This window comes from Staurois parvus, unplaced genomic scaffold (assembly GCF_062004578.1).
Source record: "Staurois parvus isolate SC_StPar_1 unplaced genomic scaffold, SC_StPar_1.0 ptg000832l, whole genome shotgun sequence".
In the NCBI taxonomy this organism is placed as follows: Eukaryota; Metazoa; Chordata; class Amphibia; order Anura; family Ranidae; genus Staurois; species Staurois parvus.
The window spans coordinates 4130273-4146570 of NW_028318628.1; the positions used below are offsets into that span (position 1 = coordinate 4130273).

At 39.9% G+C, this 16298-nt stretch overlaps 1 protein-coding gene across 1 annotated transcript in view; it reads right to left on the minus strand.

Annotated features, from left to right (window-relative positions):
• The window catches only part of LOC149443787 (src substrate cortactin-like), a 64967-nt gene that overhangs the window by 4919 nt on the left and 43750 nt on the right, over positions 1 to 16298 (minus strand). The window contains exons 12-16 of the mRNA XM_089655317.1: positions 15852 to 15921; positions 10426 to 10571; positions 7792 to 7902; positions 7432 to 7699; positions 1190 to 1234 (exon numbers count right to left, since the gene is read on the minus strand). Of these exons, the coding sequence (XP_089511443.1) occupies positions 1190 to 1234; positions 7432 to 7699; positions 7792 to 7902; positions 10426 to 10571; positions 15852 to 15921 (640 nt within the window). The remainder of the gene's footprint in view (positions 1 to 1189; positions 1235 to 7431; positions 7700 to 7791; positions 7903 to 10425; positions 10572 to 15851; positions 15922 to 16298) is intronic.

Genomic DNA, 16298 nt, shown 5'->3' on the forward strand with positions numbered 1-16298 from the left:
GTGTGGTGGGCAGTAAGCACACAGAATTTTGCAAGAAACTATGTATTATAAAAGTAGTTCAACAGTACAACCAGACCTGGCGGGGAGGCTTACTCATCTGGTACCACTTACAACAGTGCAGCAGAGAGACAGCGGTCAGAAGATTCAAGGATGCAGGCCAGTCCAACCCAAAGGGGAAGCGCCCTGAGAAGCTACTCTCCCTACTCCACTGGAACCTTTCGCTAGCACTGTCCCTGACAGATGTGGAACCTATCACTACTCTAGCCACTCTCATAAAGCATGCCAAGTCCCTGGGTCAGAGTCCTAAATAGACTCTTCCTGACCTAAGATGGCCACCAGGGCTACATGGGACCAAGGATTCCAATTGGATTACTGTCCATGACCAAGGAAATCATACAAATGCAGTTTCTCTCAACTTCCTTTACCATCTGCATTGTCACTATGGGTGAACGCCACCTGCAGTGGAGACTACAGGATGCACCTGCCTACAAGTGGAACGAATGAATGAAGACAGTAAAAAAAAAAGTCAGGAGAAGAGCCTGGTCACATGACCTGCCAAAGTCATATGTCTGGCTATCCTCCAACCATAGAGCTTTCTGTGCTGCATACAGCAGAATGAACTTCCTAGAATTTCACAGACTGTATACCTCAACTCTGCTTTCACAGTGTAAATCCTAACATCTCATAAGGTATCTGCATTTATTTCATGCTGAGCCTGCACACAGACTAGACAGATTCATATTCGTACAAGGGAATAGGAGAAAAAAACATCAATAATTGTGCATGGTGCCAAAAGCAGAATTGTTTCATTTTGCAACAAAACTTAAGGAGCTACTGGCAATTTGCAACTAAACTTTGGGAGGATTTGGGGGGATCAGGAGGGAATTTTTTTCCCAGCAGGATCATATTGGATCATGCTTTCCTGTGTTTTTTTGCCTTCCTCTGGTTCAACTGTGGGTATAGGATTATAACTTTTTTTTTATGGTTGAACTGGATGGACTTTTCTCCAGACTAACTGGACTTTTAGCCAGGCTAACTATGTAACTATGTAATTTGTTTCACAATTTCTTTTCTCCAGTGTTGATGAATCAGCCATATGTGATCACTGCATCAGACGAGTTCCATTTCAATAAGACTGTCTCACTAATATCATTTTAATGGAAAATAAAATATTGTTTTTTCAGCCTACCTGCTTCATAATCATACAGAGCAATAGCAGAGGGCGTGGAGGTGCCTGTTTGAGAAAAGAAAAAAACAAAAGGTGTTCATTTAGAAGTTAAAGTGATTGTATATGCTCAAATTGTTTTTCTTATTGTTTTTCTTATAAACAAACAAACATGGTATACTTACCTGCTCTGTGCAGTGGTTTTGCACAGAGCAGCCCCAATCCTCCTCTTCTTGGGCCCCCACGCCATCGCTCCTGGTTCCTCCCCTCTGTTGAGTAGCTTTCTATCAGGGCACTCGTGCAGGCTCCCTCCCAAGCCCCCGTTCCCTCCTTACTGGCTGTTATTGACAGCAGAAAGAGCCTTTAGAACCACTTTAAATCTAAAATATGACTGTGGTTTATACAATTATTGTTGAGTGCTATATTCTTCCTCTGGATCAACTGTGGGTGTAGGATTATAACTTTTTTTTTTTTTAATGGTTGAACTGGATGGACTTTTGTCTTTTTTCAGCCAGACTAACTATGTAACTATGCTTACATACATCTTTGAAGAAAACTCTAAGAGCAAATGCAGGAGTAAAGGGACACATGGCTGTCGTGTACCTGATGGGAGACTAAAATGACTTGTGTCACTAGCCCTGACCCCGCTGGAGTTGGAACAGAGGGAGTCTAGGACCCAGGGGAACAAGAGTGCAAGTAGTTGTTGTTTGCAGCTCTTGCAGATGATGACCTTGGAAGGCTGATGATCCTCTGATTTTGGCACAGTAGTAGTAGGCAGAGCAGGTTTTGTAGATTGCCAGGCGTGCACCAGAGCAAGGCAGGTAGTGAGGACAAGAGACAGGAGCAGTGTTATGGGATAGCCAGGGTCATCAACAGTCGAGCAGCATGGTACAGAATCAGAAGGGAAAGCCAAGGTCAGGAGCAGAGCCGAAGCCAGGAACCAGTATCAGGACAGCAATCAGAGTCAGGTGAGGTACAAGCCGGGTCAGCAACAAAGGAATCACACAGGAACAAGCAGGACACGGAGGAGCTGAAGACCAGTCAGCACTGAACATGAGCAGAGACACTCCTTAAATAGGCCGTCTGGTGCCAATCTTCGCCGTGCGTGTGCGTGATCGTGCATTTCTGCGTGCATGCACATAACCGGCAATTCTCCTGCGGGAATTCCTATGTGCATGTCCGAATGCGATTCATATTGCTGGAAATCCCTTACAATGGCACTTGGTTTTCTATATTTATGTAAATGATAGCTTTTTTCAAACAGGTTTATTTATTGATGTACCATAAGCTGTAGATATAATTATTAGCAGGGATGGCAGAGAATTAAAGTGTAACTCCACCTCTGGGTGATCTGTGTTCATTTCAAGGATTTTCAAAGTAACAGAATCCTACTTCTTTCTGTTCTGAAGAAAAAAACTGCTTGTTTTACCAAGTCAATGCTCTAGTGAGAAAAGTTACAGTGTCTGCATCCCTTTAGAAGTTGTTAACCAAAATGAAATTCTTATTGCAGGAGATACCAAAAATATTATTAGTATCTTAGCACAGTTATCTAAGAAAATCAATGAGCCAATCACACAAACAGAAAATTACATTTCTGAGGATGTGCTGTACACCAACTGTGCACAAAACATTTCCAGTTTGGCATATTGTATTGAATTTTTTTACCACTTTTACAAAATCACAGCAACTTCAGTTTAAAAAGAAATAACTGCAAATGACAAAATGGCTTGTGTAGCATTTTTGCAAGAATATATTTTTTTTTACAAAAGTGGAGTTCTCTTTTAAACAATGTAACAGAACCGGACCCCCGCTGCACTAGGGTATTTCCGTTAGACTCCCGCTTCCCTGTCCAAACACAGATCCACAGACACCACCACTGACCATACAAGACGAGACACACACGTCTTGGAAGGAAACCAGAAGATAGACTGCTTTATTTTAACATAGATACAAGATATATACACAGGGTGGGAAAATACACACTCAGTAACAGGAAACACATCAGCAGGCAGTCCCATTAGGGGGAAGGGCTTCCGGGAACACCCCCCACCAAACCAATACACAAACACATCCCATAATATTTTGCTCCCAAGCAAGACACACAATAGAACAATGGGATGCAGCCACATGGCAGTGAACAATGAACAACCCCCACACCCCACCTATACATGTCTACACAATAGCAGGACATTCCACCCTGTACCCCTAACAGGCACAGGGTGACTTATACATAAGAGGGATATGGGGAGCTGAGGCAGGGGTCTCCCCACCTCTCTAAAGGGGGCTGTGTTCCATGGGCCCCCCACCCAAAGTGACTCCCCTCACAAACAATATTTAAGGATTTCTTCAATGTAAAAGGTTGAGAAAGGCTGGCATGTACAGTCTTCACTTGGCTCTTGTTTGTAGGAGTTATTAAAGGATACGTTCACCTTTAGGAGCATGTTACACCCATTTTTAGGGTATAACATGCTTCTGTGTATCCACCTCCCGATGCCAGTGCTCTCAGCTTTGACAGTGGGCGGGGGATCTTTTCTTCGCACCCGCTGTCACAATTTGAAAGCAGCGTGGCTGTACAGAGCTCTGCCCACATGACCACATCATTCATTTACAGTTTCCTGTGAATGAATAGACTTCAAGTACTGTCAGCCATTGTTGATGGCCTGTAGTTCTAAAGAGACCTGGTAAACACTTTTGTACTTAATGGATCTTCATGCTCTCAAGTAACTGCCTGCGTGTATGGGAGGTATGAGCAGAAAGTGTACTGAGAGTCTACAGGATCCTGGCATTGCACCCATGATCTGATAATTGCAGGAGCAAAGCTTTACAGGATGCAATGCTAATAAATGCACATTTTTTTCACCTGCAAAAAGATGTGTATTTGTTTTTATTTTTTTAAAAAAAGGTGAACTTAAGCAGGCAACAGACCAGTTGAAAAATGTTCTATTGTTCAAAAAAACGAAATTAGCTCATATGATTGTGCCATCAATTGTTTCAATCTTCTAAAAAAACCCAGCATGTTTGATCAGGCGCTTTCGATTGCGGTACAATAATCGCATGTCGCAGCTGGCACACTAATGAAGCCAAAAATGAAGGATTCAACAATCGACATGAATTTAATTTAATCTCGTCTATGGCCAGCTTTAGCCTTTAGGTGCCCACTAGCTTTTACATTAAAATCTATATAACAGATGATTATTATATGTTCTACAATGTAGCACATTGTGCTATATCTAGGTGAAGGATGACAAAACTGTCAATAGGCAACATTTTATTTCAAGTAATCCAGACAGCACCTTTGTTGTATGGCAAATATGGAATATCTGTTATCAACACTGACCTCTGGCAAAAGGTAGAACTGACTTATAATTTAAGCCTCTCACTTCTGCTCTGACACGAAGATAATGCAAGTAACTACAAAATTAACCAAATGTACCCAAGCGCAATAACTCACATCCACCGATTAATTTGAAAACGATGTACTGCTGAATTATGTGTTCCCACAAGTGAAAATAACTTCAGTACATATGAATAGAGCCACGCAGTATTACAAAACTCAACCAGTGTTCATCAAACAATACAATATGCCCAAAGAATATGCTGATGGACCTCTTGTAAATTGTGCTTAGAAACAAAATATCTATGTGAACCTATACAAATGCCCATGTGTACTTTAACCACTTGAGCTCCTGAGGATTTACCCCCCTTAATGACCAGGCCTCTTTTTGCTACTCGGCGCTACACTAATTCAACTGATAATTGCGCGGTCATGCAATGCTGCACCCAAACGAAATTTACGTCCTTTTTTTCACACAAATAGAACTTTCTTTTGGTGTAATTTGATCACCTGTGCGCTTTTTATTTTTCACGCTATAAACAAAAAAAGACCAAAAATTTTGAAGAAAAACAATATTTTTTACTTTCTGCTATAAAAAATATATAGTAAACTCAAAGTTGGTTATAAATTTTGGCCAAAATGTATTCTGCTCCATGTTTTTGGTAAAAAAAATCCCAATAAGTGTATATTGATTGCTTTGTGTGGAAGTTATAGCGTCTACAATCTATGGTATAAATACTGCAATTTACGCCATTTTTCTGCTATACAGCGCTGTGCTAGTTTAACGGACAATTGCGCGGTCATGCAATACGGTACATAAATGAAATTTACATCCTTTTTTTCCCCACAAATTGAGCTTTCTTTTGGTGGCATTTGATTGCCTGTGTGGTTTTTATTTTTTGTGCTATAAAAAAAAAGGCTGACAATTTTGAGGAAAAAAAAACAATATTTTGGACTTTTTGCTATAAAACAAGTCCAGTAAAAAAAAAAATGCAAAAATCAAATTTAGTCATAAATTTCTGCCAAAATGCATTCTGCAACATGTCTTTGCTAAAAAAAAAAAACAATACGTGTAAATTAATTGGTTTACGTGAAAGTTATAGAGTTTACAAATGGCGGGAAAGATACTGGGATTTTTAATTTTTATTTATACTAATAATCAGCGACATATAGCGGCAATCAGCGACATATGGTGGTGACCAGCGACTTATGGCGGGACTGCGGCGGACATTTTGACACTGGGGGGGAACTGACTTGGGGTCACTGACATCCCCAGTGACACCAATACAGTGATCAGTGAAAAAAAACCACTGAAACTGTACTAATGTCACTGGGGAGGAAGGGGTTAACATTTTTAGAATTTGCTGTGTAAGGGGAGTGTTTTACTAGGGGGTGGGGGTGTGTACTGGACGGGGGGAGGGAGGGGGTAGCTGATCGAGGGAGAGAAACTCTTCTCTCCCTCTGTAGATTGTCCGCGAACTGTCACAGAGCAGGCTGTGTGTAAACAATGCAGCCCTGCTCTGTGTCAGTGATTACCGCTCATCGCGGGAAAACGGCCGGTAAAAACCATCCGTGACCCGGCGGTGGAGACCCGCTGCTGACACCCACGGGACAGGCAGGGAGGCGCACGCCCCCTACCTGTTTTGAAGGCAGCCATTTTAAAACGTGCTTTTGCCTACGAGCACCGCCCTGCCACCGTTTAAATGCGGTGGCTGGGCGGCATGTGGTTAAATGTGTATGCACAACAACAATGACAGTTTCAATATTAATTGTTTTCAAATGTGAAAGAAAAACAGAAAAAAAAATACAAAAATTGTTATGACGTGTCCCAATGGTTTATCCATTTGTAACACTTTATATACCCAATATTCCAATATCTGTAGGTTGATAATTTTCATTTCCATCAAACAATGGGGCATCCTTACGTTCCTAACACATTATCTAGCCCATATCAGTATAGATAGCCAGTATGATATTTTTCCCCATTGAGATCTGATGTGTTTTCAAAGTGTTCCTTTATTTTTTTGAACAGTGTGTATTGAATGCAAGTAACTACTAACACATGAAATTATCCATGTTACAGGGCAAGAGGTGAGATTTAGATTATTATAGATGCCCATCAGTGATCAGTTCTCTTTAAAAGGCACTTTGCTTGTTGCCTAGCACTTAGCTGCGTCTGCCCTCTGTTCATTGGCATGTTCTGATGACTTCAATGCCTATGCTGATAAGGGAATTTATATAGACAGATATTCATTTCAAATCAGTAATTTATGTGCTATGGCCTGATAATGGACATGTAGACATGTTAGTAACATTGTAGTAACTCAATCAGGTTAGCCACAAATGTAAACAGTACTGGTCTGGAGTTATCACAACCTTCAATAATGTAATGGGTACCTCGCTAGACATTGACCGCATAACTTGCATTTTTGGTCATTTTGATTCCTCCTTTCTGGATGAACAGGAATCTCTACCATTCCAGATTGTTGTTTTCTGCATGCAGAATGTAAGCCATAAAATAGGTCTCCACACAACTCTTACCCCCCCATCCTCCCGGTTATGTGGTTACAAGAACTGAATAGGTGTACAACTTTAGAGGAACACACTCACTTCCTACATAGTACACATAAATTTGAACATACCTGGTCCTGCTGGCAGCATATTCTATTGTCACCTAAAGTATACAAATGAATGCACTAAGACCTCAACTCCTAGGTTCTTTTCCTAATTACATTCATTGAATACAATGAACTTCATGGGCGGTATAACAATGCAATCTTACCTATTGAATTCTGAATGATTTTGACATGTTCTTTTTTAGTATGTACATCATAAACCTTAATAAAAAAAATATCTGCTTGGCAGAAACTTCAGTTAACGCTTAGGTTTTATTTTTGTATTTATTCTTTTTTAATGTTCTCATTCTACTCACCATCTTTTGGTAATTCTTCATAAAGTCCTTCCTGTTTTCTAACTGGTTGATCCAGGATACATTCATAATCATCCCCATCTTCTTCTTCTTCCTCCACCCTTGGTGGAGGATCTGGAATAGCTTCATACTCATCATCTGAGATAGGCTGGGGGACAATAATGTCTTCATATGTCTCTTCCTCAAAACCTGATTCATCTGCATAGGGAACAGGAGCCATCATCATTGGTACTTTGGGAGGGACCATTGGAGGTGCTTCATAGTCAGGATCCTGTAATATAAAATGAAAAAGATGTGAAGAGTATAATAACAGGATGTAGAAGATTCCATATTTAATATTAAAGTTTATGTAGATTTATTTACATCCTCTTCAGCAGGTTGTGAAGTCACTATGGAAACACGTGGAACTGGAACTGGAAGTGGAAGTGGAACTTCTTGACTCTGAGACACTTCAGTTTCTACATTCTCTTGAACCTACAACAAAATGAACAGTTTACATCTAAACTCCAGTCTTACCTTGTATAGTTTTTTCAGGCTCTTCTGTACAGACACTGCTTTCTCTGAGCTTCCCCTAGTGTGTATTAAAGGTGGCAGTAAATCAGATGCACAAACCTAGCTCTTGGATGGAGGATACTCACTGTCATCTGTCTCTTTCCTCCCCAGCCTGACTATCCCTGACCCACCCCTTTCATTTATTGGATTTCAGTTCTGTCACTTATGGAGGCCCAGCATTGCATGTGGGCCTTACCAAGAATGAAAATAATGCAAATGCAGCCTGCCTATGAACACTCACTCCTCCACACTGACATCCCTTCATCAATGCAAATATTTTTATGTCACAATGGGAGGAGTCTGTCATCTGTCCCCTGAAGACATGCCGTCACACAAAATGCATTAATCGGAGCTACACGTGCTGACGTCATGGCACCACTTCTGGTTTTTGGATCAGTGGCCATACCAGTGAGTTTGGTTGCTTTTACTCTGTATTATCTCTATGCTGGATATGTATGTGATACTGATCCAATTCAGTCTAAGTGGCTTGTTAATATTGACTTTTACCTTTTTAGCTGCTTGCCACCCATCCATAGTAGTTGTATTGCAAGCAGGCAGCAGTATCAGGCTGGGTGAGGTACTTGAATGCCACGATCTTTCTTCTGGGTTCGGGGACGTGCCTCCTGCCAACTCGTGCTGTGATTGGACACACCATGAGTTTTGCAGCTGATTTCAGCCAGTAATTTTGGGTGAAGTCAGCTGATCCACTGTGTCCAATCACACACAAAGTTCTGTGTTTACAAAACAAGCAACAGTGATCTGGCTGTTTATTCTCATTGCAATGTAGGTAGAATAAACAACCATATAGAAAAGCAAAAGCAGTACATATAACACACATTACATATTGTTAGGCACACAGTTAACCCTTTGATTGCCCCTAGATGTTAACCCCCTCCCAGCCAGTGCCATTAGTACAGTGACAGTGTTCAGTATTAGCACTGGTCACAGTATTAGTGTCACTATTGATGTCAGTGTCAGCCAGTTAGTGTACCTCCCAGCCAGCATCAGCTAGGGCCAGATTGCCCGCCACACTATCATAGTCCCACTATAAGTCACTGATCACCACCATTACTAGTATAGTATCATACCTGTGTAAATTCCAGTATATATACCATAGTTTATGGATGCTAAAACTTTCACACAAACCAATTAATATACACTTATTGGAATTTTTTACCAAATATATATAGCAGAATTTTGGCCTAAATTTACGAAAAATTCGATTTTTTAAATTTTTTTATTGGATATGTTTTTAACAGAAACTAGAAAATATTGGGGTTTTTTTTCAAACTTTCTGGTATTTTTTATTTATATAATAAAAAACCCCATGGTGATCAAATACCACCAAAAGAAAGCTCTATCTGTGTGAAAAAATTATAAAATGTCATATGCATACAGTGTTGTATGACTGCTCAATTGCCGGTTAAAGCAGCACAGCACTGCATAGCAAAACATGCTCTAGTCATAAAGGGGGTAAAACCTTTCAGAGGTCAAGTGGTTAAACAAATAATGCACTACATGTGATTTCGGTTTCTATGGCTCCATATGGTGAGCTTCTTTCCACATAGTAACTGTGCACTGATAATTGCCCCCTGGTGGTGAGGAGTGCTATGATCTGAAATTACCAGAAGCGGACCTGAGCTGGATTATAACATTTTACCATGAGCTCTGTGCTGCTCTCTTTTGTAGCTTACTGTTCGGTGAATGCATGGTGGTGGAGGCTGGTGGCACACATGGTGATACTTATGTGGTATTTTTACATGTTGGCGGAAGACAAACGGACACAGATTGATGAAGCAGTGGACTTTTGTTTAAGGACACATACTGAAAGATTGAAACACATTGTTTTTGCTTTTGTTTTATTTATTGTTTGTGTATGTTTTTGCCTTAGTTTTATTTATTCTTTGTGTATGTTTTTGCTTTTGTTTTATTTATTTGTGTATGTTTTTGCTTTTGTTTTATGTATTGTCTTTGTTTGATAATATTAGTAATTAAATTTGTTTCATTTGGCACTGCACATTTCACACCTATTTATTTAGAGGGGTTTTGTATATTGACCTTGTTTGCTAGCTGCCAGCACTTTCTAGTGCTAACATTTTATTATATTGTACTTCTCTTTACTCATGCAAGACAGGAGAAAGATGATACTATGTATGCTCCAGACTGCTTTGTCAGAGCTCACACAGGGCTGTAAACCCCTACACCAACCCCATGTGACAGAACTAGTCCAATCAGGGGAGGTAGAGGATGAGTGAGTCACAGGTTTACCCAAACTTGGAACTGCTGGATATATCATTTTGCTTCTTGTGCCCAAGCTGAGCAGCAGGGGAATGAGAAAAGGTGAGTATATGCTGCTAGGGGAGGGGGTATTTTGTAAGATTTTAATTATTATCTCAACTATTATAATACGGTAAGCAGTATTATTTTTTTTTTTTAATGTCTTACCTCTTTTTTTACTTGTTCTTGTCGCTCCACCTTATCTCTCTTCTGTCGCCTTGCTCTCTCTTCTTCTGCTTTCTTTTGGTTTTCTTCCTCTGCTGTCTTGGCCATGTTTTCAAAACGTGATCTTAGATTCTGAGCACCGCTTGTCACTTAAAAAAAATAATTGCTGTTATTAGGATTTCACTGTAAAAAGAATACTACACAACTCTGTCTTTTTTTTGCAGCCCTCAAGCATAAATGTGATCCGAGTACAACATATACACTCTGATATGGTAATGGTATGGAAATGATAAAAATCAGAAAAATAATGCATAGGCTCTTCAACACTTTACCTATAAATGTTAGCATCCAGTTATATTCTGTGTATCTAAGAAAGAACCCAGGCCTTTTTTGAAGCAATCCACTGAGCTGGCCAGAACCAACTCATGAGGGAGTCTATTCCACATTTTCACAGCTCTTACTGTGAAGAAACCTTTCCATGTTTGGAGATTAAATTTCTTTTCCTCCAGACGTAAAAAGTGCCCCTTGTCCTCTGTGATGACCTCAGGGTGAATAGCTCTACACCGAGTTCACTATATGAACCACTGATGTATTTATACATGGAGATCATAAAACCCCTTAATCTCCTCTTCTCAAGAGAGATTAAATTCAGTTCCTCTAATCTTTCCTCATAGCTGAGCTCCTCCATGCCCCTTATCAGTTTGGTTGCCCTTCTCTGTGTTTTCTCCAGTTCCCCAATGTTCTTTTTATGAATTGGTGCCCAAAATTGAACTGCATATTCCAGATGAGGTGTTATTAATGATTTATACAGGGAAAAATTATATCTCTCTCTCTGGAGTCTATACCTCTTTTAATACAAGAGAGAATTTTGCTCGCATTAGAAACCGCAGCTTGGCATTGCATGCCATTATTAAGCTTGTGATCTACCAGAACTCCCAGATCCTTCTGCATCATTGATTCCCCTAGTTGTACCCCCCTAGTATGTATGATGCATGCATATTCTTAGCCCCCAAGTGCATAACCTTACATTTATCAACATTAACCACATTTGCCACATAGTTGCCCAATTAAACAGTGCATTGAGGTCGGCTTGTAGGTTGGAGACATCCTGTAAGGACGTTATTCCACTGCACAGCTTGGTGTCATCTGCAAAAACTGAAATGGGATTTTTAATTCCAGACCCTATATCATTTATAAATATATTAAAAGTAAGGGTCCCAACACTGAACCTTGGGATACACCACTAACAACCCTAGACCATTCAGAGTATGAATCATTAACCACTACTCTCTGAGTATGATCTTTTAGCCAGTTTTCTATCCATTTACAGTACATACTTATTTTTCCAAGCCTGTAGACTTTACCTTACACATTAGCTGTGCAAAATTCAAGTATACCATGTCCACAGCCACCCCTCTGTCCAAGGTTTTACTCATCTCCTCATAAAAAAAAATCAGATTTGTTTGACAACTTCTATCTTTGAATTCATGCTGTCTGTTGCTTAAAAGAACTCATCTATGTGGTCTTTTATTAAACTCTCCAGTATCTTCCAACTATACATGTTAAACTAACAGGTCTATAATTACTTGGTAAAGATTTTGATCCCTTTTCAAATATAGGCACCATATTGGCCTTATGCCAAGCCAATGGTACTATGCCAGTCATTAAAGAATCCCTAAAAATTAGAAACAATGGCTTTGAAATGACAGAGCTCAATTCTTTAAGGACCTGTGGGTGTATTCACCTATATTCAGTCTAAATATTTCTGGATCATATCAGTTGTGAGCCAATGTGGATCATCAGGGGCTGTATCAATATCATGTCCATTATGGACAAGAGCTCCCCCATGCTGCTTTGTATACACAGAGCCGAAGAAGGTATTTAATACATGTACCTTCTCTTTGTCCTCAGCCACCCACTCTAAATTATTTTGTAAAGGGCCTACATGCTCGGACATAAGCTTTTTACTATTCATATACTTGAAGAATTTTTGGGAGTTTGTCCTGCTATCTTTTGCAATCTATCGTTCGTTTTCAATTTTTTGCGGCCTTTATTTAATTTTTATATATTCTGTTATATTCTTTGTAATGTTTAAACAATGATAGCATTCCTTCATTTTTATATTTAATAAAAGCTCTTTTCTTATTATTTATAGTTTTTTTATCTTTGGTTGTAAGGCACATAGGTTTGATTTTTTTTAGCCTTTTAAACTTGTTGCCCATGGGAATATATTTTGCAGTGTGTCTTTTCTAGAGTCTTTTTTAAGAACTCCCATTTCTGTGTTGTGTTCATCGATGCCAATATTCCCACCAAGTCTAAGTCTTGGAGAGCAGTTCTCAGCCCTGGGAAACTTAGCTCTCTTAAAGTTGGGCGTTTTTATTTTTCACGTATGTGCTTGTTGTTTACAGCTAACAATAAATGAAATCATGTTATGGTCACTGCTATCCAGATGTTCATTTATTTGGACATTAGTAATAAGCTCAGCATGGTTTGAGATTACCAGGTCCAGCAGAACATCATTCCTAGCTGGGGCCTCTATGAACTGTACCATAAAATTGTCCTGTAGTAGGTTTATACATTTTTGCCCTTTAACTGTTCCTGCAGTGCCATTACTCCAGTCAATTTGCAGGTAGTTAAAATCCTCCATTGTTATTACTGTCCCAGCCCTTGCAGCCCTCTCGATCTGTTCAAAAAGCTGAGTCTCCACCTCCTCATTAACACTGGGTGGCCTATAACAAACTCCAATGATTACCTTTGTAGTACGAACCCCCATGTGCAGTTCCACCCATAATGCTTCAGCCTCATCACACTCTCCATCAACTAGGTCAAGTTTCACACTCACTCTGAGATCACTTTTCACATAGAGATAGACACCACCATCTTTCCTATTTACCCTGACTCTCCGAAAGAGAACAAAGACAGGAATAGTAATGGCCCAGTCATGTGAAGAATGAAGCCAAGATTCAGTAATACCAATTAAATTATAGTTCTCCTCATGCACCAAAGCTTCCAACTCACCTATTTTGCTTGGCAAACTTCTGGCATTGGTGAACAAACACTTTAATTCATTGGCACCTTTTGCACACGTATTTCGCATATTTTTTATTTTCATACAAATGGTACCAATTCCAATGATAGTTTGTAAAATGGGCACCTTCTTTTCACCTGCCATAGCCCCCCCCCCCCCAATCTTTCCCCATTCCACCCATCAATTAGGACTGACCCCTGTCTGATCTGTTTGCCCCATTACAATCTAATTCTCCCTCCCCCCTTGATCCTAGTTTTACTACTCCTCCAGCCTCCCCATAAACTTCTCCCCCAGCACAGCAGACCCCTTTCCATTTACGTGCAAACCATCTCTAGCATATAGGTTGCACCCCAATGAAAAGTGCTCTAGAAACCCAAATCCTTCCCTCTTACACCATGTCTTTAGCCATCCATTTAGTTCTCCAATCTCCCCCTGTCTTTCCTGAGTTGCACATGGCACAGGTACTATTTCAGAGAATATCACCTTGGAGGTCCTTCCCTTCAACTTATAGTCTAGTTCTTTAAATTGATTCTTCAGGAGCCTCCACCTTCCATGTACTCCATCATTGGTTCCAACATGGACCAAGACAGCTGGGTCATGCCCAGCCCCTCCCAGTAATTTATTAACCCGGTCCACCACATGCCAAACCCTGGCATCAGGGAGACAGCAAACCATTCGGTTGAGGCGTTCCTGACGACAAATATTCTATCAGTCCTTCTGATTATAGAATCCCCTAATAATAATAGTTTATTTTAGTTTTCTTAAGCCTAGTACACAAGGTCAGAAAATTACAAAAAATACCAGTTTCAAAGCTTTCATATGATAGTCTGATCTTTAGTACACAGATTTCATCTGAAATTATTTGAAGGGACAAGCACAAACATGTTTCTTATACGATACCAGATTATACAATTAAAGGTTTAATCAGCACAGTTTGCGGCCAAAAATACAATACAAATACATTATAATACATGACATCACTTCTGAATTTTTATTCTGTCCTATGCAGGACTGCTGATAGAAACCATGGGGCCCCATACAGCCAACCTGACAGGGCCCTCCCCCTTAAAAAAAACACAGTTTACTATGCTTCAGCTATGAATAAACACAGCGAGTGATCAGTACTGATCACTCATTGTGTTCATTCAGGAAACAAGGGCTGGTAACATATTTACCGGGCCCTTCCCCCACTCTTCATCCTCAAGGATCCTATTATGTGCTTGCAGCTGCAAGTGGAAGGGAGAGGAGGGAAGCTGAAGCACTGTGGAGGTGGGAGCACACGGGGTGGGGCCTGGGCAGTAGGGGGAAATGTATAGTGCAAAGGGTGGGTGATGGGTGTGGTGAGTGGCAATTACTGGAAGTGATCCCCTGTAGTGCTCTCTCTGCAGCAGCTGCCAGCAGGAGGGAGAGGAGAAGAAGCCAACTTTCAGTTGCTGCAGAGAGAGAGGCTTACAGGGGATCGAATCCAGTAATTGCCCCCCGCCGTGTTGATCACCCTCCCTGCCCACATCTGATTCACCCAGCTGCCTGGGCCCTCCTGCTGGCCTGGGCTCCGTACAGGTGGACTGGTGGTCCCCCCCTTACCCACGGCCCTGCTCCTATGAGACTTTTCGTAACTGTTCATTATCAACCTTTTCATTATCAATATGAGACTAGCGTGCAAAGAAAATAAAAAGGACGATCATTCATCCAATATTCTCATTATATGTACGAGGCTTAAGCCTTCTTATAACACATGAATTGCTTCAATGAGTTACTGCTGACTGAGTCATCCAGTTGTGTGTACAAATTCATTGTGAGCTATTGAGGTCTGTAAACAATGCCTATTACTTTGAAGTAAAAAAAAAAAGGAGGGTCTGTAAAAGAAGCCCAAAGCTCTAGCTGTTGCTTCAAAATGAGAATACAAAATATTAATATGCAAAATTTCATTTTTACCTAACTAAAATAATAATAATAATAATACAAAAGTAAAATAAGTAATCCTACCTTAACTAATTCCTTATGAGTATAACATATTCAATGAAAATACAAACAAATTAGTAGAGTTGACAGAGAAGAATTACATATTTAGCAATAATATTTACAACATTACAATTACTATAGAATTATTTTCTTCTGTTATACTACACTGCTTTGATTTCAGGAACATAATACAATAATGCACAGGCACATAAAGGGCATATTTATAATTCAGTAATGATGACATTAACCAAATATTCACTGCAGGTAAATCTTACTGGTGCATTTGTTTTAAGATAAAGGGAAAATGTAACCACCCGTGAATGTTTGGTGTCACATTCACTGCTTTATAAATATTCATGTTAGCCTTATTATGATTGCTAATATTTATACTCATAGCGTTTGGTTTGTTTCCATAAACAGTCAAATTCCTGTAACTTACTGGCCTCCAGGGGCTGTGTTTTCTGGTATACAGAACTTGGTGTTTCAATGTCAGCAAACCCTGAAGCAGACTGTAAGGACAAAACACATAAAAAGGGGTGAGGTACGCATACACAATTGGTCTTTTTCTTTAAAAAAAACTGTATTTGCAGATTCCCTGTACTATATATGTCAAAGGCAGTGATAAAGGGCACCAGGCCATTTAAAACAGATTAAGAAATAACTGAGATCTGGACATAACTTTACCAGTTGAGGTTCTGATGACTGGTTGAGGTCTACAGCCATCACTGTAAATCCACCACATTGTGGCATATTTGGACATAAGCATTCGTACCTTTTGTATTGTCTAATGTATTGATCCCTTTATGACAAAGTTTCTAATTCATCAGATGATCCTATATTTCTTAGAGTAAACCTGTCATGAAAGAAACAAGCTGCCACTGATGAC